At 44.3% G+C, this 25,289-nt stretch overlaps 2 protein-coding genes across 2 annotated transcripts; one reads left to right on the top strand and one right to left on the bottom strand.

Moving 5' to 3' along the window:
- Window positions 1-1,891: 1,891 nt before the first annotated feature.
- On the bottom strand, window positions 1,892-6,198 carry LOC117429868 (zona pellucida sperm-binding protein 4-like). The gene is made up of 12 exons (XM_034903294.2): window positions 5,969-6,198; window positions 5,516-5,637; window positions 5,205-5,310; window positions 4,760-4,915; window positions 4,366-4,553; window positions 4,091-4,188; window positions 3,647-3,774; window positions 3,276-3,465; window positions 3,040-3,190; window positions 2,374-2,449; window positions 2,156-2,296; window positions 1,892-2,047 (listed from the first exon to the last, which is right to left on the bottom strand). The coding sequence occupies exons 1-12, from the start codon at window positions 6,168-6,170 to the stop codon at window positions 1,926-1,928; spliced, it is 1,680 nt and encodes a 559-aa protein (XP_034759185.2). The 5' UTR covers window positions 6,171-6,198; the 3' UTR covers window positions 1,892-1,925.
- A 755-nt stretch (window positions 6,199-6,953) lies between these two features.
- LOC117430554 (carboxypeptidase D-like) lies at window positions 6,954-23,754 on the top strand. Its single transcript, XM_034918899.2, has 21 exons — window positions 6,954-7,729; window positions 8,218-8,465; window positions 12,892-13,034; window positions 13,330-13,499; window positions 13,764-14,110; window positions 14,745-14,936; window positions 15,421-15,588; window positions 15,669-15,778; window positions 16,152-16,254; window positions 16,379-16,521; window positions 16,720-16,889; window positions 17,861-18,157; window positions 18,485-18,680; window positions 18,797-18,932; window positions 19,510-19,656; window positions 19,900-19,995; window positions 20,076-20,140; window positions 20,273-20,404; window positions 20,835-21,020; window positions 21,147-21,249; window positions 21,410-23,754. Exons 1-21 carry the CDS (start codon window positions 7,053-7,055, stop codon window positions 21,634-21,636), a joined length of 4,056 nt encoding a protein of 1,351 aa, XP_034774790.2. The 5' UTR covers window positions 6,954-7,052; the 3' UTR covers window positions 21,637-23,754.
- Window positions 23,755-25,289: the final 1,535 nt, after the last annotated feature.

The raw sequence follows: 25,289 nt of genomic DNA on the forward strand, positions 1-25,289 counted from the left end.
GGCATCAGAGTATTAGATAGCTATATTTGGGCACTTGTCCAATTTTGATGAGTGTTTGTTTGGAAATGCCATTCTGGATGTTGTGTGTAATTGAAACCGGACCATCCGAGCTTTATAAGGCCACATCTTGCAAAACTTTTTGTCTGATTTGAGTTAACCTGTTCTTTTACTTGCCAGGGTGAGGACTTGGCACAAACCAGCGACCGGGCACACTGCATGCCAGCCTCTTAACCTGGTATGCAAAACAGCAGGCTTGTCTGGAGGTGTGGTTATAGAGCTTTTAATCTCATCTCAGTGACAGGGGTTCAATCCACAATGGCAGTGCATCACACAACACTGCCCAACACACATGAATAGGCATGTTCGTGTTCCTGACCTCATCTTGTGATCTGGGTGTCAAGTTATGCCCAACAGTGTCTTTTTCAACTTTTATTTTTCTTTTCACGTGGCTTACACTTCTCAAATCAGGTTACCCAGAGCAAGTTGTAGAATACTTTTCAATGACAGAGGCCAGCAGCTGCAAAGAGCATGCACATGTTCCAGGAGCAGGGGGAATAAGCAATAATCAAGAGAGACAAATAGTGCCCTACTCACCCAGAGCATCCTTCTCCACACACTAGTGTGGGACTGCGTGAAGGTCTCCACAAAACAGCAACTACAAAAACCGGTGCACAGCCGTACAAGAGAAACAAATGATCTGCTTAAAGTGCCAGTGTCTGTCACCTAAGCATGCTGGACCTGTTCGATAGTACCAGCAGACTCAAACTAATCATGGCATAAGCCAATTACACAATATTGAGGGCCATGTGGCCAATCAGTGGTTTTACTAATTATAAATAAACTTATGCCCAGCATACCAGCTCGTGGTCATTTCTATCATGGCAGTGAAATGTTACTGTGTGATGTTTAATCATGTAAAATTACCTAGTAATATTCAGTAGAGACGCAAGCAGCTGAAAAGCTAGGAACCAGGCAGACTAGATTCAATAAAACTAGTAACATATGTTCGATATAATTAGTGTAGCAAAAGCACATTTTTATAGTAAACAAGAAAATTGTGGTTATTAAAGCTGTAATGGAGCTTGCAGGTGTTATCTATAACCTCCTCCTGCTGCATGTAGCTTCACCACGCAAGGTTGATGGGTTAGGAAGCGTTGGGCCTTACAGCACTGCTGCTCATTTCAGACTACTGGAATCTGTCAGGCCAGGACTTTCTTACAACCCTTTTAATTATTACATGGAGCAGTCCAGCACTTTGTTCCAAACCTATATGTAATTGAACAGTCATTCCTGTTTGGAGTAAATTCCTGTTCTGGAATGGACTAAAGAGGCACAACTGAGTATCACTGCATTATTGCAATGACTTCTTTTTGGAAATGTAGAGAAGCCATTTTATGGAAAAGTAGAATATTCAGAAGGTAAAAAGCAAAGAGAAATGCAGTGTCATGTGAAGCAGCTTTAATAAAACTGTTTGCACTTGATATGTATTTTAGTAGGTTACTACACTGTAGCCATGATCACAGCATAAGTATTAAAATATCTAAAGCATACAGCTAAATAAATGTTTTATATAGATAAAACAAACAAAAAACTTTTCAGAAATGCCTAAAGGAACTACACAGGACTAATAAGCATCATGTGTCAATACAAAGCCTTTGGTTCAGCCCCTACTGTCTATTCTAGTCACCCCCAGTGTGGTGGACTGCCCGAATGGACAACAGAAATACAAGGATTATAAGTCAGGTGTCCCAGTTCAGCTCTTAGATAAGGAGGTACAAAACAGTTTCATTACCTACTATTGGACACATGACAAGGGCCTAAAGAGGTCTTCAGACCCATGTACACTAGCCACATCCTTGAAGTGACTTGCCTTAATTTACACACGAGCCAGTTGACAAAATAAACAATTTATTTCAGATCAGGAGTCACAGTTTTGTTTCTTCCACCCGAGGTTTCAGTCTCCATACAGCTACCGGCACCAGAACGAAGACCACAAGCACAACGGAGGCTGCGGCTCCCATCAAACCATAACCGAGGGACTGAGGAACTGTGGAGACAAGGCAGGAGTCAGGATACAACCATCAGATCGTTAATCTGCTGCAAGAACAGACCAGACACAGGGGCTACTGCATCTCCAGCAGCATCACATCCTTACCTTCGCTTTCAAAATCCCAGCTCTCTAAAGCACGGGCATCTGGAGCAGTCAGGATCACGGCTCCACTGGAAGCCACTGCAGTCTGCTTGGAAGGAGCAGCTTCCTTTCTCACCGTCTGCAGGGGTGCGTCTCTGGCATGTCCTTAAAGGAAAAAACCCACAGCCATTTATATTATATAAAATTATATTCCATTTCTGAAGACGTAAGGGTCTACTTACTTTTAGCAATGCATCTTTTGACACAGGAGTCCATGACAGAAGGATAGCACACAGCTGCACTACAGTGAATGTAGATCTAAAGATGAGAAAGCACAATGGTCACTATTCCCTTCCCACAAAACAGGGAACAACTAACCTGCCGACTGCAAAGGAGGGGCAGAGTGACAAATGCAAGGTACTATAGTACCTGCATAACAGCCAAGTCAATTCAGTGTGCAACACCATTTATTTATTTATTTATTTATTTCTTAGCAGACACTCTTATCCAGGGCAACTTACAATTGTTACAAGATATCACATTATTGTTTATATACAATTACCCATTTATACAGTTGGGTTTTTACTGGAGCAATCTAGGTAAAGTACCTTGCTCAAGGATACAGCAGCAGTGTCCCCTACCAGGGATTGAACCCACGACCCTCCAGTCAGGAGTCCAAAGCCCTAACCACTACTCCACACTGCTGCCAAAATCCACGGTTTTTAGGACACTACCTTTTTCAGGACCATTAAATCTTGAGTATACTCAATCAGGAGTGGAGGAACAAAGTGTTCAATTCTAATAAACTTGATCATGCTGAAGACATACGTTGGGAGAAAACCTTTGGCATCAACAACGGCTGCACAGCTACATTGACGCAAGTCCAGTTTCCTCAACTTGAGCCCTACCATTTCCTTCAAGGCTCGTCGCGATACAGGATCCACAAAGGCGAACATCTTGAGCACAAACCGCTTGTAGTGCGTTGGGTTTGGCAGTCTGGAGGTGGCAGCATCAACAGGAACCAAGCTGGTCAGGTAGTTGTCATCTCTGTATGGGCACCTGGGGGAAAAAAATGTTTAAATAGTATCTTTTGAAATGCCTGAAGTATTACCAATACAATGGCCTGGCTATTTACTAAAGTTACCCATCAACCAGAAGGTTCCACTGGGGCTTGCCGAGAGGGCTGGGGGTGGAGGTAGCCCAGCAGTCATCCAGAGTCAGGACGATGTTGGTGTCCGTCCTCTCCAAGATGCGAACCTCAACGTACACAGGCTCCCGGAGGACATAGGTGACGGGATAGTCAAGAGAGGTGTAGTAGGAACCATAAGATTGTTCTGTGGGATACAAAAGACAGATGCAGCATGAAACTAAATCAAGCATCAAATGACAGGACCACTGCATGTAGGAACCTTTAACACACCTGAATGGTTCGTTAGAAGGTTACATAGTGAAATGTAACGGGTCTTATTACTGCAGCATGCTATGCATATTAAAAGCCAATAGGGCCCCACATACCTCTTGCAATCCGGAGTTCCACACGGAGCGGTCCTTGTGCCGCTACTGGAGGGGGAGGTGCAATGGTGTAGACCACAGCCTGCAGAGGAACAGACTTGTTCCCTGCATACCGGCACTGCAACAGCAGCCTGTACGAAGAGAGGATGATTGGTGGATCACAGTAGGAATGGAATACTTACTATAGGAGGCTGTGTGGTCCAGTGGTTAAAGAAAAGGGCTTGTAACCAGGAGGTCCCCGGTTCAAATCCCACCTCAGCTACCGACTCATTGTGTGACCCTGAGTAAGTCACTTTAACCTCCTTGTGCTCCGTCTTTCGGGTGAGACGTAGTTGCAAGTGACTCTGCAGCGGATGCATAGTTCACACACCCTAGTCTCTGTAAGTCGCCTTGGATAAAGGTGTCTGCTAAATAAACGAATATAGCTGCTTTTGTTACCCCACTTACTTGTAAGTGCTGTCCCTTGTGATGGAGCCCCCAGGTCCAGTCCTCACATCAATAAAAGCAGACATGAGATTTTCATACACCACGTCTGAGCCATTCCGCTGAAACAGGTTGCAGAAGTTACAGTACTCCACCTCACCCAAAAACAACCCATGTGCTTCCTGGATATCTGAAGTCAGTTTCATAGTACTCTAGATCCAAACAACTTAAGTCAGTCTGCTACAGGTGTTGGACAACTAGCATCGGTGAAGTGGTTTAGGGTACCCTGATCCACTCACCTTCATAGTGGTGCCACAGGCACTGACTGGGAATTTGAACATAGTGAAGGCAGAGGAGGTGCGGACAGGGTTGCATGGTGGATTTCTACCCCCGAGCATGCTGACTGAACCCAGACTCAGCTGGGGTCTGGTAGCATTCCTGGACACCACAACCACAACCTGGCCATCTCTGGTGCACTGGACAGTCACTGAAGGGAGGGTATATTATAGGTTTAAAAAGGAACCTCAAAACAGATGCAGAAGCTTCTATTCCATTGCTTCAGGGGTTGATGTCAATAAAGCTTTGACTTCTCTACAGATTGTAGGTAAGCAACAGCAGTAGGAATTTCAGGTTAATGCCTCGCTGACTCCATATGGAGTGAAGTTCAGTGAATTGAACAGAAACAGCACTTGCCTTTGTTTCCGTAATAGCAGGGATATTGACTGTTCTGGTCATAGCAGCAGTCCTGGGCTTCACAATCATCTTTACGAATGAAGGACTCGCCACAGGAAAGCTTTTCAGTCACAGGAACATCACAAGAGCCAGATGCAATTGATCCACTAACTGGCACTAGAAAGGCAGGCATGCAATTATTTCTCCATGTAGGATAGAAGCAATATTAAATTTGAGATTCAAGCACCCAAAAGGCAGCTAGGCCTAGAAGAACAAGCCAAGCCCATGTCAAGGAATCATCCAAACAAGTTCACTGCACTACATTAGTGTTCCCCCACAGAGGTCAATCATTCACTAGATTTCAATGTTAATTTCTAGCAATTGAATCTAGAAAAGTTTAACAGCCTGAAACACCTTATCCAGAAAAGGCTCAGCAACAATGAATCACCCCACGTGGTATACAAACCTGCCACTGCTAGAAGCGGGCACTTCATGGCAACGTTACCCCCAAAGACAACTCTTCCTGCAGCATCTGAGCCAACAACCTGAACATCTTGAATGTAGAAGTAACCCTATAGAGATAAATTAGGACACTCAAGCAGAGCTAGATGTATATCATTCTACAGCAATATTAAGTCTGCCTGGAGAGGCTACAGAACAGTGAAGACAGGGAGAGTACTACACAGAATTTAACCAATTTTAGAGGGGGGAGGGGTAATGGGTCAACTGGCCCACAGAAATAAGTTAGACCAACACATCAAGCAGTAGCATACTTACCTTTTGAATATAGCAGGCATCAAAAGACACCGACAAGACCCAAGTCAAGTCAGCGTTTTTTTTGTAGACAGTGTATTTACAGGATTCAAGAGTTGCAGCATCCACTAGCTGTTGTGTTTTATCTACAGAGCGAAACATCATTGCATGTGAAGGTCAAACAAGACAAGTAAAGAGAATCTAGTATGACAAGTGTTACTGCCATCCATGACAATTAGTCCTGGCAGAATTAAGGAATACTCCTCCACTACCCTTTATTTTATACACAATATTGTTCTAAAAAAAAAAAAAAACTCAGGCAAGCAGACTTATTTAAATAACTTAATCTCAAGAGCTTGGACATCATTGCATAACAATAACGCTCATAGCAGATCTCACGTGTTTGACGGTTTCAAAGACAAGGTGCACCACTAAGCAATTTCGTTAGGAGGTAAAAACAAATAAATATACACTAACCCCGGATATTAAAGGTTATCGTCGTGCCACCAAATTCTGAAGGCGTAACTGCCACTTCCATGTAACCGTCGCTGCAGGTAACAGGAACACCTGCATCCCGAGAACGAAGCCGCTGAGCCTGGACCCTAAACACAGTCACTCCGGTGATCAGCAGCCAGACTCCCAGCCGCGCACACGCGCCGGTAAACAGAAACTTCACCATGGTGCTTCTCCACAAAGCAGTGAAGACAGGAGGCGCTCGCACCCGTTAAATACGAGGACTGATTGATTGATCGCCAATGGGAACGTGTCGCAGAGAAATCGCGCATGAGGATTTTCAGAATTTGATCATTCCCCAATTTAACTGAATTAACCGGGAACATCGTAACAAGCTGGTAAATGCACAACCACCTTAACATACATTTAAATATTTCTTTATCAAAATTACATTTTTTTTGGTCCTAGCTTGCAGCGCATAACCCATTAAGCGCCAGGACAGGCTACTTTGTAATGTTTTTGGGAGCATTTTTAACTGGCAGCTAACCTTTTATTGTAATTTCTTCTTTAACTATATGATAACTTACTAGAATTTTGTTAACCGCAAAAGTTAAGTCTGAAAGTAATGTATCAAATTACATAAATACAGCTTCTGTTCTGATTTTTTTTAAAAAGAAAAAACATGTACTTAATGAGCTAATGAAAGTGCTGGTTGTAATTCTCTGTGGACAATATTGCATTTGAATCGCTTGCATTGTGTTTTATGACAGTTGTAGCACAGACCATATAACTGCAAAAAGTTGAATACAAGGAATGTATAGACTTTTTTAGAAATAGTATTTATAGTACACAGTAGAACATACTATATAATAAATGTATATATTGCAGTGTTTAATCACAGTTATGTATAGATATTTTAGGCAACAGCGGGCGCTACATTCTTGCGACGCCTCCTTAAATTAGGCCCCGCCCTCTGAAGTGATGACAAGCGAAAATGGAACCACCTTAAAAAAAAAAAAAAAAAGGGTAACGTGAAGTACCAACTGGAACGGAAACACGGACAGGAAAGAGAAGCAAGTTGAGAGGAGGCGAGGGGGCCTTCACAAACATGGCGCAACAACAACAACAACTTATTTTAACATTCCCCCTACTTTTCCGCTTCGGTTTTTTATTTTTGGCCTCGCTTTTTTTACTGAACCCCTCCGCTTGTTGGTGCGAGGCGCGCCTGCAGAGAAGGACGGTCGTGAACGGGGAAGCCCGGTTGAAGGAGGTACCGGAGGAAACGTATGGCAAATATTACCGCTACGAGGAATTGACCGGGCTCCTCAAAGCTCTGGCCCAGACTCACCCTCACATCGCCAATCTGTCCAGCGTGGGGCAGTCGGTGCAGGGCAGGGAGCTATGGGTGATGCAGATCACAAAAGACCCTACAGCCGAAGTGCCGGGCAAACCCAAACTCAAATACGTTGGTAACATGCATGGGGACGAGACCGTGTCTAGGCAGGTGCTAGTTTACCTGATCGAGTACCTGCTGGACAGGTACGGTAAGGATGACCGGATTACGAAGCTGGTCGATGAGGCTGACATCAATATCATGCCCAGTATGAACCCTGATGGCTTCGAAAAGTCGGTGGAAGGAGACTGCGAGGGTGAACACGGGGGCAGGGAGAACGCCAGAGGGAAAGACTTGAACAGGAGTTTTCCAGACCAGTTTGAAACCATTGATGTGCCAATGGAGGATGTCCCAGAAGTAGCTGCTGTAATGAAATGGATTCAAGACAAAAGGTAAAGGCTTTATTTCTATGCGTGTTTAAAATCTCGGTAGTGATTATTTTTTGGCAGTGCTCTAATTTCAGTTTAACCCAGGCCCTGCCCCAGGTTAAAAACGTTTACCAAAATAATGTTACGTTTGGCGCTTAACTACAATTCAGTGCATCAAAGGTTAATTGGGTGACAGCTTTGACATCCTTCTTGCATAGTTTAACTTTGTGCACTCCACTTCATCTGAAAGCAGGCGTTGATGGCTTACCAGTTTGTTTACATTAAGGTGCAGAGAACCAGGCTTACCTCCTGGGGCACTGTTACAAACGTTTGTCAAAGAATGATACGTTTCTTTTAGTGTTAAAGGGGCATGTTGTGTGTTTTTTTTGTCAGATGTATTCTGTAGCAAACATGTTACAGATTTGTCTTGGTTACAGTGTAATTGCTGTTTACTGCTCAGCTATGTGTGAGTAACTGTGCTGGATCTGCCCCCCCCCCTCACACCCCTCCAGGTTTGTGCTGTCTGGGAACCTGCACGGCGGTTCGGTGGTGGCCAGTTATCCATTTGACGACTCCCTCAAACACAAGGTGACCGGGGAATACAGCCCCTCCTCGGATGACAAGCTTTTCCGGTATCTGGCTCGGAGCTACGCTGAGCACCACCCGCTGATGAAGACTGGAGAACCCCACTGTCCGGACACCCCGGATGAGACCTTCAAAGACGGCATCACCAACGGAGCGCAGTGGTATGACGTTTCCGGTAAGAGAATGTATCGATGCTCCTTGCACGGCAACGTTTGATCAATTCGAAGCTCTTTTTTTAAACTGTAGTTTTGTGTTCTGATTCTAGAAAAGTAATACTATACAGCACTGTGATCTGCTGTATGGTTCTGTTTAAGTAGGTCGAGCTGTCAGTTGCCAGTGATTTTTATTTTTTTTCCCCCAAACTCATGAGTCAAGATCCCAAAGCCAAGTGTGGGTAATTTTTTATAGAAAATAATTCTCAAAACTTGAGTTTAAAAAAAAACACAGTTGAAATGTTTTTGAAGAACTGAAATAGCGCCTCGGGGATATTAGAGTTGTTTGATCATTTTCCCCAGGCTAATCAGGCCTATCATTTTACCTGGGATTTGTGAATATGCGACCCCTTTTGAAGCAGGTAGATCGCCCCAGACAATGTGAAAGCCCATTGTGAAGGAATTTTCATGCAGAGTATGAAGTTACAGAGTTATTTGAAGTCTGGTCCTGGGCTTGTGAGAGAGCTGCTCTCACTGTCTGTAGTTTGTGTTGCTAAGAGCTAGAATACAGGGTTCACGTTCCGCTTGGATTTTCTCTGGATTTTCTCCAGACGGGACATGACTGATTGCTCGCAAGGTGCAGTCAGTGTGAGCTTCTCAAAAAGCTTCTTCTTGGAAGGATATCTCATCTGTCTTTGTGTTTTATAGAAACTATTTAGTTTTGCTCACTTGTTTTTGTTCCCAGGGAAACGCAGAATGACACGTAAGCAGTGTTGCAGTTGGGTTAACAGAGGTGTCTGTAAAATCAAAATCCAGATGTGTGTGTTTTTACTGGAGCTTTGAAAGGAGACTCCTACCGTAGGTAGTCTTTTCTATATTTGCATGTAAATACGTTGAAAAAATGCAATCCTGATTTTGGATATATTGAGGTGCAAAAGACTGGTCTGCTCTCCTGTTTACCCCCCCCCCCCCCCCCCCCTGTCCGTTACCTGCTTGTCTCTTGAAACATGGAATAAGTTCTCTCAATGGCCAGGTGGCGCTTTATTATACTATAGTAGTTAATCATTCCAAGTTTTCTGTAGCTAGACTGATGTCAAACTGACTCATATTTGTTTGTCCAGGCTTCATGACCTTTGCCTTGAACGCTTCAACAACCCTCCCCTCCCCCTAGTACAGTCAGATGTTTTCCTAGGTAAATGTCTAAGGGTTATAAAGTTAAGAAACTAAATATGTCTTCTGTCCCAAATGCAAACAGTGCGGTGAACGTGTGTTTTACGGGCTGTAGCGCTTTGCAAACCTATCCTCCTGTGACTGGATTCATTGTTCTCCGAGTTTGACTTGATAAAATGAACAATGTTTATTAATTGTAATACAAGCAAAAGGACAAGGCTGGTCAGTTAACATAGGCAAATACACAATCTGCCGGGGAATTCATGAAATGCCAGGCTCTGAAGCACGTGCGGTTCTGACTCCACAATATAAACGACGGAGAAGACAGGCACGTGGTGATCGTAGGTGATCGGGGATCTTGTACAAAGCTTGTTTCCGTTTCAGCTTGTGTTTTCAGCGTCTTGCGTTCAGGTTGGGAGTTTTGTCTGGCAGCCTGAGTCATGGTGGGTCCTCAGATTTCACACACACCCCACCTTGGATTTTCAAAAGAGGAATCTGACCGCGTTTGTTGCTCTGCTAATGTGCTGTGGTGCTGGTTTTGGCTCTGGCCCTCTGGATTGCACTTTGTATGCAAGGGGAACAAAACAAAGGCAATCCTGGTTAGAGAGACCCATTGTTTAGTCTGTCCACGAACGGAATCATGGAAAGGGGTGTGATTCAGTTTGCAAACAGGATGTCCTGGTCTTGCATAATATAAACACATATTTGAAAAATTTCTGCATACTGTGTGCAGGTTTTGTGTTATATATGAGGTGCACTATACCCGAGTAATAGTATTTTATATCATATATACAGTACTACAGCATTTCTTAATCCTTAAACAAGGGAAGGAACCCAAAGCCGCTTAGTTCCTCATATTATATTGCAGTAATGACTGGAATTGGTGCTGCCTGGCTTTGTATTGCAAAATCTACATTATCTATTGCGTCACAGTAAAGGTCGTTTGTTGCTTTGCGCTGATAACATTGAGTTAATGCCAGTGCCTGTGCCTTTTGTCTCGTGGAGAGGCATTGAGAACATCATCATTAATGGCAGAAAGTAGCCTTTTTACAGGGACCACCTCGTGATAAATATCCACAACATCAGTACAAATAGGTCAGTGCACCAGGGAAAAAACACACCTTTAGAAATTGAATACGCAAAATAGCGTCGCCACTAAGATTGTCCACCCCAGTTAGTGTTACCAGAGAGGAGCCAGAAGGAGGAACTAACATCTAGTCTATACAGGAAGTACCCTTTCTCTCTAGTGCCGTGTTGTCTTGTCATCAGGATTAGTCTTTACTGTTCGATCTCATCAGGAAATGCATCTTCATCATGGGCCTGCTGCAAACTAATTTCAGTGGCTTTCACTTTGGTTATCGGAGATGGTTACTGGGTATTCATTTAAATGTTTATCACAGACCCAGATTAGCACTTGTCTTAAACTCCCTTACCTACAGTAACATTGCAGTAGTTTTGAAGTCATTTTGAACACAGTGTCACGTAATGCTTAAAGGTGCATAATTATCACCAGTTCATAACCCTTATATTGCAGTCACTGATGTGGCTGCTTACAATTATTGTGTCAATTCTTTTGCTTTTTGAGAAAATGATATAAATATATTTACGAGTTACAAGCAGCCCCTTGGCTTGCTTTACATTGTTCTTTTAGCCTAAGGTTCAGTGGCGGTTGCGAAGGACCTTTAGAAAATATGTCCTTGATGGCGCTTGCCAAGCAACAGTGTGACTAACCTAGCCTTTAATGCAGGTTGGTGAGTGAGTCAGTCAGGATGCACGTTTACAGTGCAGGATCTACCTGACCTCTGCATTGCTTAACAACACACGGAAATGTTTTCCTGCATGTTTGAATTGTTAGGTAATCAAAGTGCAGCACCTTCAAATTATAACCCAGCAGACGTCCAGAATTGTGGTCCAGTGCAGGTTTAGACAAGGCTGAGACGGAGAGGTGCACAGAAGGAGATTATGGGCTTGTAGGAACAAGGGTTTTCAGGGTTATCTAGAAAATGTGACTGTTGATTAAAAGATTCAGAATGCAAATGTGACACGCCAGTATAATTACTGTCATTTAGAGGGAGAAGAATAATGAAACATGTGATCCTGGTGTTAATATTGTAGTCTTAGGGTTCTGTTCCAGGGATGGAATTTTTATATATTTTTTTCTCATGTGGTGTATGTAGCATTTGTATTAAATGAACCAATAAGGGCAGCATTGTTGCTGGTGCCCCAGGCTGGTTTTGCATGCTTCTCAATGGCTCTATTTATAACAGGCTGCTTGGTGACGCGGAGGGATTTAGCTGTTCTGCAGCTGGTGGCAGGTTGCCATCACGACCTGGCAATGTCAGCGATGTGTAAAGGTGGTCTGCTGGTCTGCTTTTTTTCCCCCCTAAATTGTATTTAAATTTCTCTTGTGGATTAAAATGCTGTCTCCACCATTGACTCCCTTAGTGATCGCAGGACAGGCCTCCTTGCAGGTGTGTAAATGTACCTTAACCAATTCCCGGGGCTGAATCAATGAGCTCTCGCATACAGAACTGCAGGGGGATATTCCTTTGGTGCAGGCACCAGTAACCCTGTACTGTATTAGTACCTCTGTATTGGTGCGTGCTGTTGTTGTTGGCATGCCAGTAATAGTAATTTGCTATCTCTATTGTGTACACTGTATACAATATAATTGTAATTATCCTGAATGTCCATTGACGCACCTTCCCCATGAAAATGTAATTCTTGACCAAATATTTACTAAGAGGGAGCAGCATTTGCAGCTGAAGAACATAAGAACATAAGAAAGTTTACAAACGAGAGGAGGCCATTCAGCCCATCTTGCTCGTTTGGTTGTTAGAAGCTTATTGATCCCAGAATCTCATCAAGCATCTTCTTGAAGGATCCCAGGGTGTCAGCTTCAACAACATTACTGGGGAGTTGGTTCCAGACCCTCACAATTCTCTGTGTAAAAAAGTGCCTCCTATTTTCTGTTCTGAATGCCCCTTTATCTAATCTCCATTTATGACCCCTGGTCCGTTAGTTTCCCGCACCTGCTAAGCTGTGAAACTCAGTTGCGTCGTGCATAAAGAGCATAGTTTGCAAGCAAAACGAAATGTAACTGTTCAAGTTCCAAATTGCAGGAACAATCTCCAAATCGACCTTAACAATGAACAGGCTTTTACTAGTGCGTGCCAGTGTGAAAGGGGCTTCAGTTACCTTGCTCAATTATCATTCTTCCTGTATAAAATCATTGATAATCTGGACACTGTGGCGTGGCATGCGTACTTGTCTCCTCAGGGGGGATGCAGGACTACAACTACCTGAAGGGGAACTGCATGGAGATCACCTTGGAGCTGACCTGCTGCAAACACCCGCCAGCCTCTGAGCTGCCCAAGGAGTGGGACAACAACCGGGAATCTCTGCTCGCCTACATGGAGAAGGTGAGGAGAGCCTCAAAACTCTTCTCTCTTGAGAAAATCCCTTCATAGTGTGTCCAATGTCAGGTGTATTTACATTCGTGGAAGCAGATGTCCTCTATAGTTATAAAACAGCAGGCATAGCACCAGAATTAAATGTGTCAAATCCCTCCAGCTGTTTAACTGTTTAATTTTTTTTTCTTGCACACATTGTGCACATTTGTCCGAGACTGAGAAACCCTATTTTTTTTTTTTTTTTGAAGTTTTAATTTCGCCCTGTTTTCATCTGTTTTGAAACCTCGCTCTTGTCCCGTTCCAGGTTCACATCGGAGTGAAGGGTTTTGTGAAGAACAGTGTGACGAGCGGCTGGATCTCGGATGCAGAGATAACGGTGTCGGGAATCGATCACAACGTGACGACGGGCCAGTTCGGAGACTACAGCAGACTGCTGCTGCCAGGGTCCTACAACATCACTGCCAGCGCGCCAGGGTAAGTGTGGCCTGGTGATTGGAGAGAGAGAGGGAGTCTGGCATCGTCTTTAAAACTACTGGCACCAACAAGCCACATTAACAAATAGATGTCTTATTTGTTCTGTTCTTCTGATATCTGTATTCTGCTGATTTTTTAAAAAGTTTTATTGTGTTTGTACTTTGCAATCATCCTTTTATTGTTTTCCAGGACCCACCTGTAAATACTTCATTCTCAGTGGGTAAATCTCCTGGTAAAATGGTCATTTTAATTCTGTTTGTTTAGTTACACCCCCATGACTGCGCCCAACGTCCAGGTACCTGAGGGCAAGGCCATTGAGGTGAATTTCGCCCTCCAGCCCGTGGGACGGGACGAGCCTGCCTCTACCGCGGCACCAGAGGTGGAGACCTTTGCGGGGAAGAATGTGAGCGCGGCGACAGCCAAACCGGAACACGTGCCGATCCAGCCCCAGGACTTCCGGCACCATCACTACTCTGACATGGAGCTGTTCCTGCGGCGCTACAGCACGGAGTACCCCGGCATCACGCGGCTCTACTCCATCGGCAAGTCTGTGGAGCAGAGGGAGCTGTACGTGATGGAGATCACAGACAACCCCGGCACCCACAAGCCAGGTAGAGACACTGCACCTCCCGCACTGCTGCTGAGCAATGTTCCCCTGACCCTGGGGAACGCTGTCAGCAGCTGAGGGAAGTGAGAACCAAGGCTTTAATGTGCGTTATTTTTTTTTTTAATGCAACACTAGCAGTGCTATGGATTTTTAAGAGATTAAACCACTATTTCCTGTGCTGTTGGTCACACGTATCGATTGTAGTGTGTTTTTTTTTTTTTTTTTTTTTTTTTCCTATTGGAATCTGGTGTTCAGCACGTGCAGAGATTAGGTAGTTTTTGAAGCAAGTTTTAATTTTAGCATTTTTTATTAAAGTAAAATGATAATCAAGCAGAACGATAGGGGAACAGGGCTAATGCTGCTAGTGCATATGAGATTTAGTGAAAGGATGAGTGTAATGATTTTAAAGAACTGTCTTTATTACTCTTTTAAACTGTTACGTGTTGCCATTAATATCGTCTCTCGCGCAGTCTCAAAGCAACTGACTAACACTGCGGTCTTGTAATGAAACCTGCAGTACTAAAAGGCAACAATAAATCTGCTTACTCTACATTATTTTCCATTACCCAGCCAAGCCCCTCTTGAGGTGCTGGGTCTCTGGGTCTCTGGTATGCTGAGTGCCGCTGTCTCCCCTGCAGGCAAACCCGAGTTCAAGTACATCGGGAACATGCACGGTAACGAGGTGGTGGGCCGGGAGCTGCTGCTCAACCTGATCGAGTTCCTGTGCAAGAACTACGGCAGCGACCCGGAGGTCACGAAGCTGGTGAACTCCACGCGCATCCACATCATGCCCTCCATGAACCCTGACGGCTACGAGCAGTCACAGGAAGGTAGGACCGGAGAGCAGGCCAGGGCTGACACCCTTACAGATAGCTCCTTCTTTTTAAATAAATGCCAGATCACTTGTGGAACTTGTTCACAGCGTTTTTCTAATTTCTATAACCCTTTCGGTCACTATTTTTTTTGCATTTGCATTTGTAGAAATTTTGTGTGAACTATAGAGTTTGAGAAGTTGCCTTGTTAAAACATAAATGCATTATAATAGAGATAGATAGGAAACGTGGTACAATTATACACGCAGTGACTGGAGGGGATAGAAAGTTTGTTTGGTGGAGGGGGACTCATTTAAACCAAATCTTTGAAATGTAATCTGCAATCTGAAAAGCTGTATGTATTTAAATACTAAAGCTTTCCTATGGAAGATAAAAGCTGTAGCACCTGCTGTACTGGAGCTTTTTATATGTAGATACAAGTTTACAGCGCCAGTACTGCAGACAGGTTAACTCCTGTACCCCTGCTCTGTGTGTTTCTCAGGTGACAGGGAGGGAACGGTTGGCAGGAACAACAGCAACAACTACGACCTGAATCGCAACTTCCCCGACCAGTACGTCCCCATCACTGACCCCCGGCAACCGGAGACCATCGCCGTCATGAACTGGCTGAGGACCTACCCCTTTGTGCTCTCTGCCAACCTGCATGGGGGTAGGGACAGCTTTTAATGAACGAGTTATCCATGATGCATACAGCACTGGCTGTAGTTCATGCCTTTCTTCATTTTGAAGGGTCCCTCGTGGTGAACTACCCCTATGACGACGATGCAGAGGGCGTGGTGGCCTACAGCAAGTCGGCTGACGATGCTGTTTTTAAAATGGTGTCCCTCGCCTATTCCAAGGTATTTATACGTAACGTCAAAATCAAACTGGCAGAAACCATAACGTTTTGTCTAGCTTCTTTGATCTATTTTTTTTATTATTAGAGGCCCTACAAAGTGCTGCAAGTTATCTTGTAAGCAAACCTAATTTGGTGACTACATGATGACGAAGAATGCTGCTTCTCTTCCAAGAGAGAAACCAATTCCTGGTGGCAGCCAGCACATTAAAATCCAGAACAAAAAGGTTATTGATCGAACCCCCAGAGATTAGAATTAACGCTGGCCTTTTGAAAGATTGCAGATTTGACAACAAAACAGGGCTATGAAAAATAAATAAAATCTGACAACCTGGGATGGTTGTGGACCAAGTATTCTGTTTTTGGTTTGTGTTTAGGAGAATGCAGCCATGTTCCAGGGTCACCCCTGTGAAGAGATATACCCGAATGAGTACTTCAAAGAGGGCATCACTAATGGGGCACGTTGGTACAACGTCCCAGGTAAGCGCTAGTCAATGGAGGGGTGAGAGTGTGGGTGTAACTACGTGTTTAAAGCAAGCTACCAACCTAGACCTCCAAAGTGCACCACCTTATCTAGCCAGATGTATATTTATTCTGTTCACAGGAGGCATGCAGGACTGGAATTACCTGAACACAAACTGCTTTGAGGTTACCATCGAGCTGGGCTGCGTCAAGTACCCCCTGGCCAAGGACCTGCCCAGGTACTGGGAGCAGAACCGCCAGTCCCTGCTGCAGTTCATCCACCAGGTGAGTCTGCCTGGACACCTGGAGCTGGCTCCTGATCAGGGGTACAGCATAATCGCAAGCAATCGCAAGGCTACTGTTGCATGCTTTTAAAATGCATTTATATATTATGCATGCAGAAGGGGAAAAAGTGGCTGTTTTTGGCTAGTGTGGGTGTTGTTATGCTCACCAGCATGCTCTCTAACGTCCCTTTCCGCACAGACACACAGAGGGGTCAAGGGATTTGTCCTTGACGCAAAAGACGGGACCGGCATATCGAACGCCACCATCATCGTGGCAGATATTGACCACCCCATCACCACCGACAAGGCCGGCGATTACTGGAGGCTGCTGGCACCGGGGACCTACAGCATTACTGCCAAAGCTCCCGGGTAAGGGTGGGGTCTGTGGGGGCTTGGGGACTGGGATGCATACGGCTGATGGACCCGATCACTTCCAATTCCTTTTTTAGTTTCCATACACTTGTAATGGGATTGTGCCAAACTGCTGGCCACGTCTTGCAGCTGTCATTCGTTGCATTAAATTGTTGCAGTGGTTGCATTGAACACATCCAGAAGTTGTAACGGTAGCAGAGAAGTAAAAGATCTTAACTGCGGCCTCATTCAAACGGCATCATAAATCCAATATACAGGACATGGAGCCTTATCAGCCAAAACAATGCATCAACACAGATGATCAGTGCTGCATTTTGTCCCTTAAGCCTTTCTCTACTCTATAGCAATCTGATCTGACTGCATCGTAAGATATCAAACCTCACCAATGTGTGTTAAAAAATATGCCCGGAAGCTATTGGGAGTAATCCGACACCAACACAATCGCAGTCAACAACAAAAGTTTTATAACTTAACTTCTAATACAGTAGCAACACTATGTGAAGTCAAAGAGAATATATATTGTCCGTTCTCCTTGGGAAGTGAGGCGGCTGGAGTCTCTCTCTCTCTATTCTGATGTTTCGTGGTGGTACCAGAGCTTCACTGTCCGGCTAGCGAATTCGCCTTTTTTTATCTCCCAACTCTCTCCCTTGTCACCCCCAGCCCCTACCTCACTGTAGTGCTGTATTGTCTGCGAAGAAGCAACATCCAGCAGATGGTTGTGCTGACCTTTATTACCTCTCCTGTCTCCAAACTAGAAGTAGTGTATCATAACACAACCTTGAATAGCTGCCAGCCTGTCCTGAATACAGTCCATCATGAGAAAGTTCTCAGCGCAGTACATGCATACAACAAGTTCAGTTCTCAGCAAGTTAGACTATTAAAATGATTATTAAAAGTATATTAAAATGCTAGAACGATTTAAAAAGTACTCGATCTGACCGTCTTCCCCTCTGTGCCCCCGTCGGCAGGTATGTTCTGGTCACTGTGTACGTGACTGTGCTGTACGAGGAGGTGGTGCAGCTGGACTTCAAGCTGACCCGTGAGGAGAAGGGCCCGCCCCCCGAGGGCCCCCCCGCCACGCAGGACCCCTCGGCGCAGGAGTTCCAGAAACTGATCAAGGAGCTGTCCTCGGAGAGAGGGCTGGAGGGTCTCATCCTGAGGTCCGCCGACGACAGCAACTTCTCCCGCTACCGGCCCTACAAGGAGCTGTCGGAGTTCCTGCGCGGGCTGACTCTCAACTTCCCCCACATCACCAAGCTGCGCAGGTACGGCAACCACCAGCCTCTGCGTCTGCCAGATATCGGTTTGATTGTGTGTGTGACTGTCTGTCTTCCACAGTAGTTCAGTTTGTGATGTCCTCTTTTACGTAAAGGCTTATTCAAGTAGGCAAACATTTCAGCAATATCTATCTGTCTGTTGTGTCTTGTGGTGTGTTTCTCTGTTTGTTCATCCTTCAGTTTTGTGTGTCTGTTTGTATTACATTTGTGTATGTATCCGTTTTTGTCTTTTCATTGTACAACTTTTTTTTTTTCAGTTTTTCCTGATAGTGTGTCTACATCAGCTGTGTAATTCTATATCCTTTTCTGTTGCAGTTTGGGTCAAAGTGTAGAATTCCGAACCATCTGGGCCTTAGAAATCTCCAACAAGCCAAAGGAGCCAGAGCTGGCCGAACCCAAGATCCGCTTTGTTGGGGGGATCCATGGGAATGCACCTGTGGGGACCGAGCTGCTCCTGGAGTTCGCTGCGTTTCTGTGTATAAACTACGGGAAAAACTCTGCCATCACCAAGGTACGGATAATTCAGTGTGACTGGCAGCAGGTGGACAGCAGTGTCCGACTGGGACAGTCCAGTATGAGGAGTTATCTGTGCTTCATCGCCGCTTTTCTCTTGCTTGTCCTTCACAGCTGATTAACGAGACCAAGATTGTAATTGTGCCCTTGAGCAATCCTGACGGCCGTGAGAAGGCGCAGGAAAAGCAGTGCACGTCGACAGTGGGGCTGGTCAATGCGCACGGCAAGGACCTGGACACAGACTTCTTCGGTGAGACCTCAGGGGCATGAGCAGGGCAACGTTCACTTGTAGTGGTCTCTTCAGGACTGAGGAAGGACACAGCGTAGTAGGGAACCCAACAACAGGGTGGGAGGTGTAGTGGCGCATCTAGTTCAGGAATGGAACCATTCCAGGTTTTGCTACAAGCTTGATTAGCCACAGTGTACAGGTCTTATTGAACTCGTCGTAAAACCAGGCATGCATCAAACTGCTATGCAATGGGTGTCTTGTTTCCATCCCTGTATTTCACTCAAAAACACATAAATACATGTATTTTTTTAAAATCCCATCCACGTGTTCTGCAACAAATGTAGCAGATAATTTCCTGTTTAAGTTTAATTTAGTTTAAGTATTTGGTTGTGTAACAGTGAGAATCCACAGATTCTAAATATGGAGCCCATGATTTTAGGAGCGCGCCAGTTTAGAGGCAGACTTCAAGAAGAACAAGAAGGGTGGAGTGTCCTAATTGAATCTGAACAGAACCCTGTATTTGCATTGCGTAATATTTCTAAAGGGGGACCCTTGTTAAATTTCAGGAATGTTCTTGTGCCAATGCTCCTGTTTTTAGGTAACGCCTCTCAGCACTTTGTGGAGCCTCAGCCAGAGACCAGAGCGGTCATGGACTTCATCCTGGAGAGGGGCGACACTCTGTCTGTGGCTCTGGACGGAGGCTCTGTGCTGGCCACCTACCCCTACAACAAACCAGTGCAGCCAGGTGGGTGTGATCTGTGCAGGAGTGGGAATGAAGTCCCCTTTTAACACTATATAATTAGCTTTTGAGGTATTCATTTCAGTACCCTGTTTTGTGGACTGTCTGTAAAAGGTATTATCTTGAACATCTTGCAAAAACACGATAAAGTGCATCGACAGTTTAGTACGTCAGCCCATACGTGTGAGGTGTTGCTTTTTGTTGGTGGTATATGTACGAACATGCTTTGTGTATCTTTGTCTTTTGCAGTTGAAAATGAGGACACTTTGAAATACTTGGCTACTGTGTATGCTAATAACCATCCCACAATGCACCAGGGTCGCCCAGGATGTGCAAATAACCAAGGTGGGAATGGTATGGAATATGTATATATTTATTTCATTTTTAAAACGAGGTTCAGCTAACCTTTCTGATATTGATTGCAGTTGAAAACATCCCAGGAGGGGTGCTGCGTGGGGCGGAGTGGCACAGTCACATGGGCAGCATGAAGGTATGCTACATCCCTGGGGTTTGTTTTTTTTAAATGTATTTATCTATTCATTTTCTTTTGGTGTCAGATATGACAAGTGCTTTATTCATTTCTGCTGGGTGTGCTGGTAACGGTTAGTGTCTTTATTTCCAGGATTTCAGCGTGGATTTTGGCCGCTGTCCTGAGATCACAGTGTTCACCAGCTGCTGCCTCTTCCCCAGCGCAGACCACCTCTCTGACCTCTGGGCTGAGAACAAGCAGTCTCTGCTCAGCATGCTGGTCGAGGTCAGTCTGCATTCTCACACCTACATCCCAGGGAAGGGACAACACAATGTGCTTACTAGGGCCATATTCATGAAGCGTTTTAACACTGCTAAGTTAACACCATTAATCTTAAAAGGCTTCAGATCAATAACTATTAGAACGCCTGCATGCACCTTGGTATTTTTTTTGCTAGTTCTGTAACATTAGCAGAAAATTGTGAAATTTAGGAATATTATCTGGTGTGGCTTAGATTGGCTGTCTCCAGAAGTCACCACTAGAGCTGCTTTCAGTACAATGTAATGTAAATATGGGTTGAACTTTTATCTTGGACTCAAAAGCAAACATTTCTGTCTTGTGGATCTGCTGAATGCATAAACAAGTCGTGATTTGTCAGTTGCATCATGAGTCGCACGTGTGAGTTTTTAATGCAGTGCTGTGCTTGTCTCTGCAGGTCCACAAGGGGGTGCGTGGTGTAGTGACGGATAAGAGTGGGAAGCCCATCCCCAAGGCCTCCATCATGCTGAACGGGGGGCTGCGGGTCTACACCAATGAGGGGGGCTACTTCCACGCCCTGCTGGCTCCCGGCTCGCACAACATTGAGGCCATGGCCGAGGGCTACCAGCAGCAGCACAAGGAGGTGAGGAGGCTGGCCTCCGCTCGGGGTTTGAATTGAGGCCGTGTACGCGGTTTCTAGGAGAGGAAAAAATAACATAACGCCGGTTTTGAAATGGGGGTATTTGTGACTCTGTCTGTGTCCCTTTAGGTGTTCGTCTCCTCCTACGAAGCTGCTAGGTCCATTACTATCGAATTTGAAACGGACAACCGGATATTCGGCTTGCCGAGGGAGTTTGTGGTAGCCACTGCAGGTATGTGGATGCTTGATAGCGGACAGTGGATGGGTATCCCTCGTAACGTATTCCATGACTACAGGCAGAAACGTTTGACTGGGAGCTTTTTTTCCCCACGTCCCTAAAGCAGTTTGGATCCCGTTTGTACTAGCGGCTGTCCTGTTTTTGTGTTTGCCAGGAGCCTCGATGAGCGCTCTGGTCGTCACCGCCTGCATCATCTGGTGCGTGTGCTCGGCCAAGTCGAACCGGCAGAAGGACGGCTTCCACCGGCTCCGACAGCACCGTGACGATTACGAGGAAGAGATCCGCCTCACCTCCATGGGCTCCAAGAAATCCCTGCTGAGCCACGAGTTCAAGGATGAGACGGAGAGTGAGGAAGAGACCCTGTACACCAACAAGCACTGAGACACACACACACAGAGGTTCCAGGAGAGACTAGGGAGTATGGGGACAAAACCAAGAGAGAGTCATTGTGTTGACATGTTACTGTACAGACTGTGTTTGCATCTACATAATGCGTGTGCACACACACACACGCACGCGTGCGCATGCAGATATGTTACAAGGGTTTGAAGTCCATCGTTTGTCTTCTTGCAGCAGTGCAACTGATTTACATGCGTTTTTAATTGACACAGTAACGTAGGCGCTCACACAGCCATCAGAAATCAAATCTGGGACTGGTGGAGGGATGGGACACACGCACACCAGGAACGAGTAAGCCACACTGCCAGTGCTATCCTCCTTTGTCTAAACGTGTGTGTGTGTGTGTGTGTGAGAGAGAGAGGGGAGGAATGTAGTATTGCTGGAACCTCTTGTCACTGCAGAGCTTGTGCGAATGTCCAAACTTGTTTGGAACTTTTTGTACTTGATACTTGGAGACTCTTAACAAATTAATGGCAGGAACTTTTTTTTTTTTTTTTTTTTTTTTTTAATATATCATTTGTTGTTTTTCTGTGGAAAATGGTCTGCTTCACACTACAACCCAAACCAGGATCTCTCTGCTTCTGCAGTTTGAAACCGCCAATCAGGGAGGGGGACGGGGGAGTTTATCCACACCACAGCACCCAGGATGCTGAGGATTTTGACCACCCATATGCACCGCTTTGAAATCTGAACTGCTCAACAAGGCCCATGCGAAAGGCTGTGTGTCTGTATTCCGCTGTTTAAAGAAGACCTATATTATTTCAGCAGGTTCAGTGTTTGTAAAACTGATCGGCATTCTCAGACCTACATTCCAGGGGAAGGGGCAGATCTTCCAACACAATGCATTTACTAGGACCGTATTCATAAAGAGTTTAACACTACTAACTTAACACCATTGATGTTTAAAGGCTTCAGATAAAGAACTCGGGGGATCAGTTGTAGAACTCTTACACTGACCTTTAGTCATTTTTGGTAGCTGTGTAACATTAGCAGAAAATGTTTAATTCTGTAATATTTTTGGTATTCATGTGGTTTCTGGATCCCCCATGCTCACACCTGAGGCTGGATTACTGATATCTAGTAGAGAATATATAGAACTCCAGACCAGAATAGATACATAAAATAACACAATCTCTTAAATACAGCACACACGCTCAACACAAGAAAAACGCTGCTGGGTTTGAATCCGTTGATTCAAATGGATGAAAGCTGGGATCTTCAGTTGTGTTTGAATGTTAAAATCCCACTTCTCAAAGCACAGGATGAGTTCCTATCATCCCCTCTGTGTGTAAATGCCCTTCCTCAGCATACTGCAGTGCACTGAAGACGGTCACTTTGTGGATGACAACATGTTCTCCTGTATTTAAATGAGATGATGAATCGTACTGGACACGCAAATACCAAAGTGAGCCAGCGCTTATGAAAATGAGTTCATTTAGTAACGAGTCTCAACCAAATATTTGGACCGGATCCACACAGTGTGTCTTTTTATCCCTCTTTGTGTTTGATTTTCCTGCGGGGTGTAATGTGTATTTATGGGTATGGTATTTCTGAACTGTACATAGGGTATGTCTGTATATAGAGCTGGTGATTGTGCACCACATTTGCCTACAGAGATTGGCCTACTGCTAATTCTTGATTTCCACAGTATTCTATGCGGTCTGCTGACCTGAATTAACCAGGGTGTCTTTTTTTTTTTTTTATATATAAAATAAAATGGAAAATGCAATTTTTGTAAGTCTTGTGCAGCATGTGCCTGAGATTGTGATCTGTACACACATGCTGCAAGGTATTCATCTAAAGGGATACTTGGAGAAAGCTGCAGTCATTTTTGGGTGATCTGTTAAGCTCAGTTCTCAATTAATTATAGTGCCTGTTTGGTATTTTATATGGGCTGTGTTTGCCCCGATCCCCTAATGGATTAGGAGCATGATGGATCAATGCTCTGTGCGGCTCCTGAAACCATGCTTGATCTGGATGGGAGTGGAGGCAGCTGGCCTTTCTCTTGGCTGAATGGCAAACAAAAAGAACATTCTTTTCATTGTGTTTTTATTAATTATTATTATTATTTGCAATTGATAATAAAGTTTTGAAATTTGATCTCAAGCTTGATGTTTATTTTATGTGTTCCACCGTTGAATAAAAAAAAAAATAATAAGAATAATTCAGTGAAATATTTGTCACGAGCAAGTTTTCAAATTAAGGAGCGCTGTTTGCTTTTTAATTCCTACAAAACAATTCCAGGATGTGTATTTATTCATTACCTCTTTACAAAGCGCCTGCACAGATGATCAAGTTACTTCAAAGTGTAATCTGATGCCCTTATCTTATTTAAGAGGTTGTGGTTTCAATCTTTAGTCAGTAGACCCTATAACCTCTGGACTGGAAGATGACCCCTAACTGTGTGTTCATTAGGCTGAAGCTCACAAAAGCAAAGCATGGTAGTGCTGGCCATGATCCACCCATGCCTAACGCCCAGTGATAACAATAGAAAACACTTTCCACATGTAGATTAGAAGTGACACCTCGTTCTCCTAGACCAACCAATATAATTGGTAATCCTTAATTAGAAATGCCACCAACAGATGACAATGCTGCGGGTGCTGTTGCGTGGGTTATTTGAGCTGGTCATACAGCAGGTTCTACAGATTCAATTCTACTTGATGCAGAACTATACAATAGGCATGTAAGTAAGCAGTTTTGTTTCCATTAAAAAGCGCTTCCTAACTATATGATATAATGGTAGCACTCCAAGCTTCTGTTTTATACACTAGCTTTGTACACAGCTTGCATATTGTATCAGTGTGTCGGTGGGCTGTTCACATGCATGCTTTGAAGTCTCATAAACTCTTGACTTGGGTCAATGTCGCACATCTCGCTGCTAGATTGCTTACAGGTAGCATTCGTGTAACGGTTGTTGGTACTCAAATTACATTTAATAGTGAATGAAAGAAGAGCAGGATAAACACAGCGTTGCTTAGTTCCAGACACAGTGCAGGTGACCCACCAGAAAGGCTGCAGGAAGGGGGGCCACTGTATAATAGCATGGAGGATTTTTTAAAAGCATTGTTTCACTGTGTGTAAGAGAGATGTGGAATCAGGTTGTTGTTTCTTTTAACTATGTGTTGATGTAAAATCTAAAAGATGCAATAAAAAAGGCTTTTAAAAAACCCCATTGTCTTACATTTCATCAGCATACAGGTAAAGACCGTTTTTCCTGCCACCTTCCTGCTGTACATGCTATAATGTATATAAGAAGCTATTGACCCTAGACAAGAAAACCTGGAAGTCTGTTTTAAGGAATGTTTTGGTAAGATATATATATATATATATATATTAGCTAAATGTGTAATTTAAAAAAGCATCTACCCTTCCCTAAAACAGTCTAAAGGGGTTTTGTAATCTGCAAATGTAATTTTAATTTATCTATATGGGCTTTGATAAACAGGCTTTTTTTTAAAACAGGGTCTAGAATACCCACAACACGTACAACTCTTGCTTCTGCGTTCATAATTCATTGTTTTTGAAGATTGTGAATTCGTTTTTTTGTACAGAAAAATCAATTCCTTTCCAGCGTGTACAGTGCTGGAATAAATATGTAACTCTCCCACAAGGTGGCGCTGTGGATTGCGAGC

This window comes from Acipenser ruthenus, chromosome 24 (genome assembly GCF_902713425.1).
Source record: "Acipenser ruthenus chromosome 24, fAciRut3.2 maternal haplotype, whole genome shotgun sequence".
NCBI classification, from domain to species: domain Eukaryota; kingdom Metazoa; phylum Chordata; class Actinopteri; order Acipenseriformes; family Acipenseridae; genus Acipenser; species Acipenser ruthenus.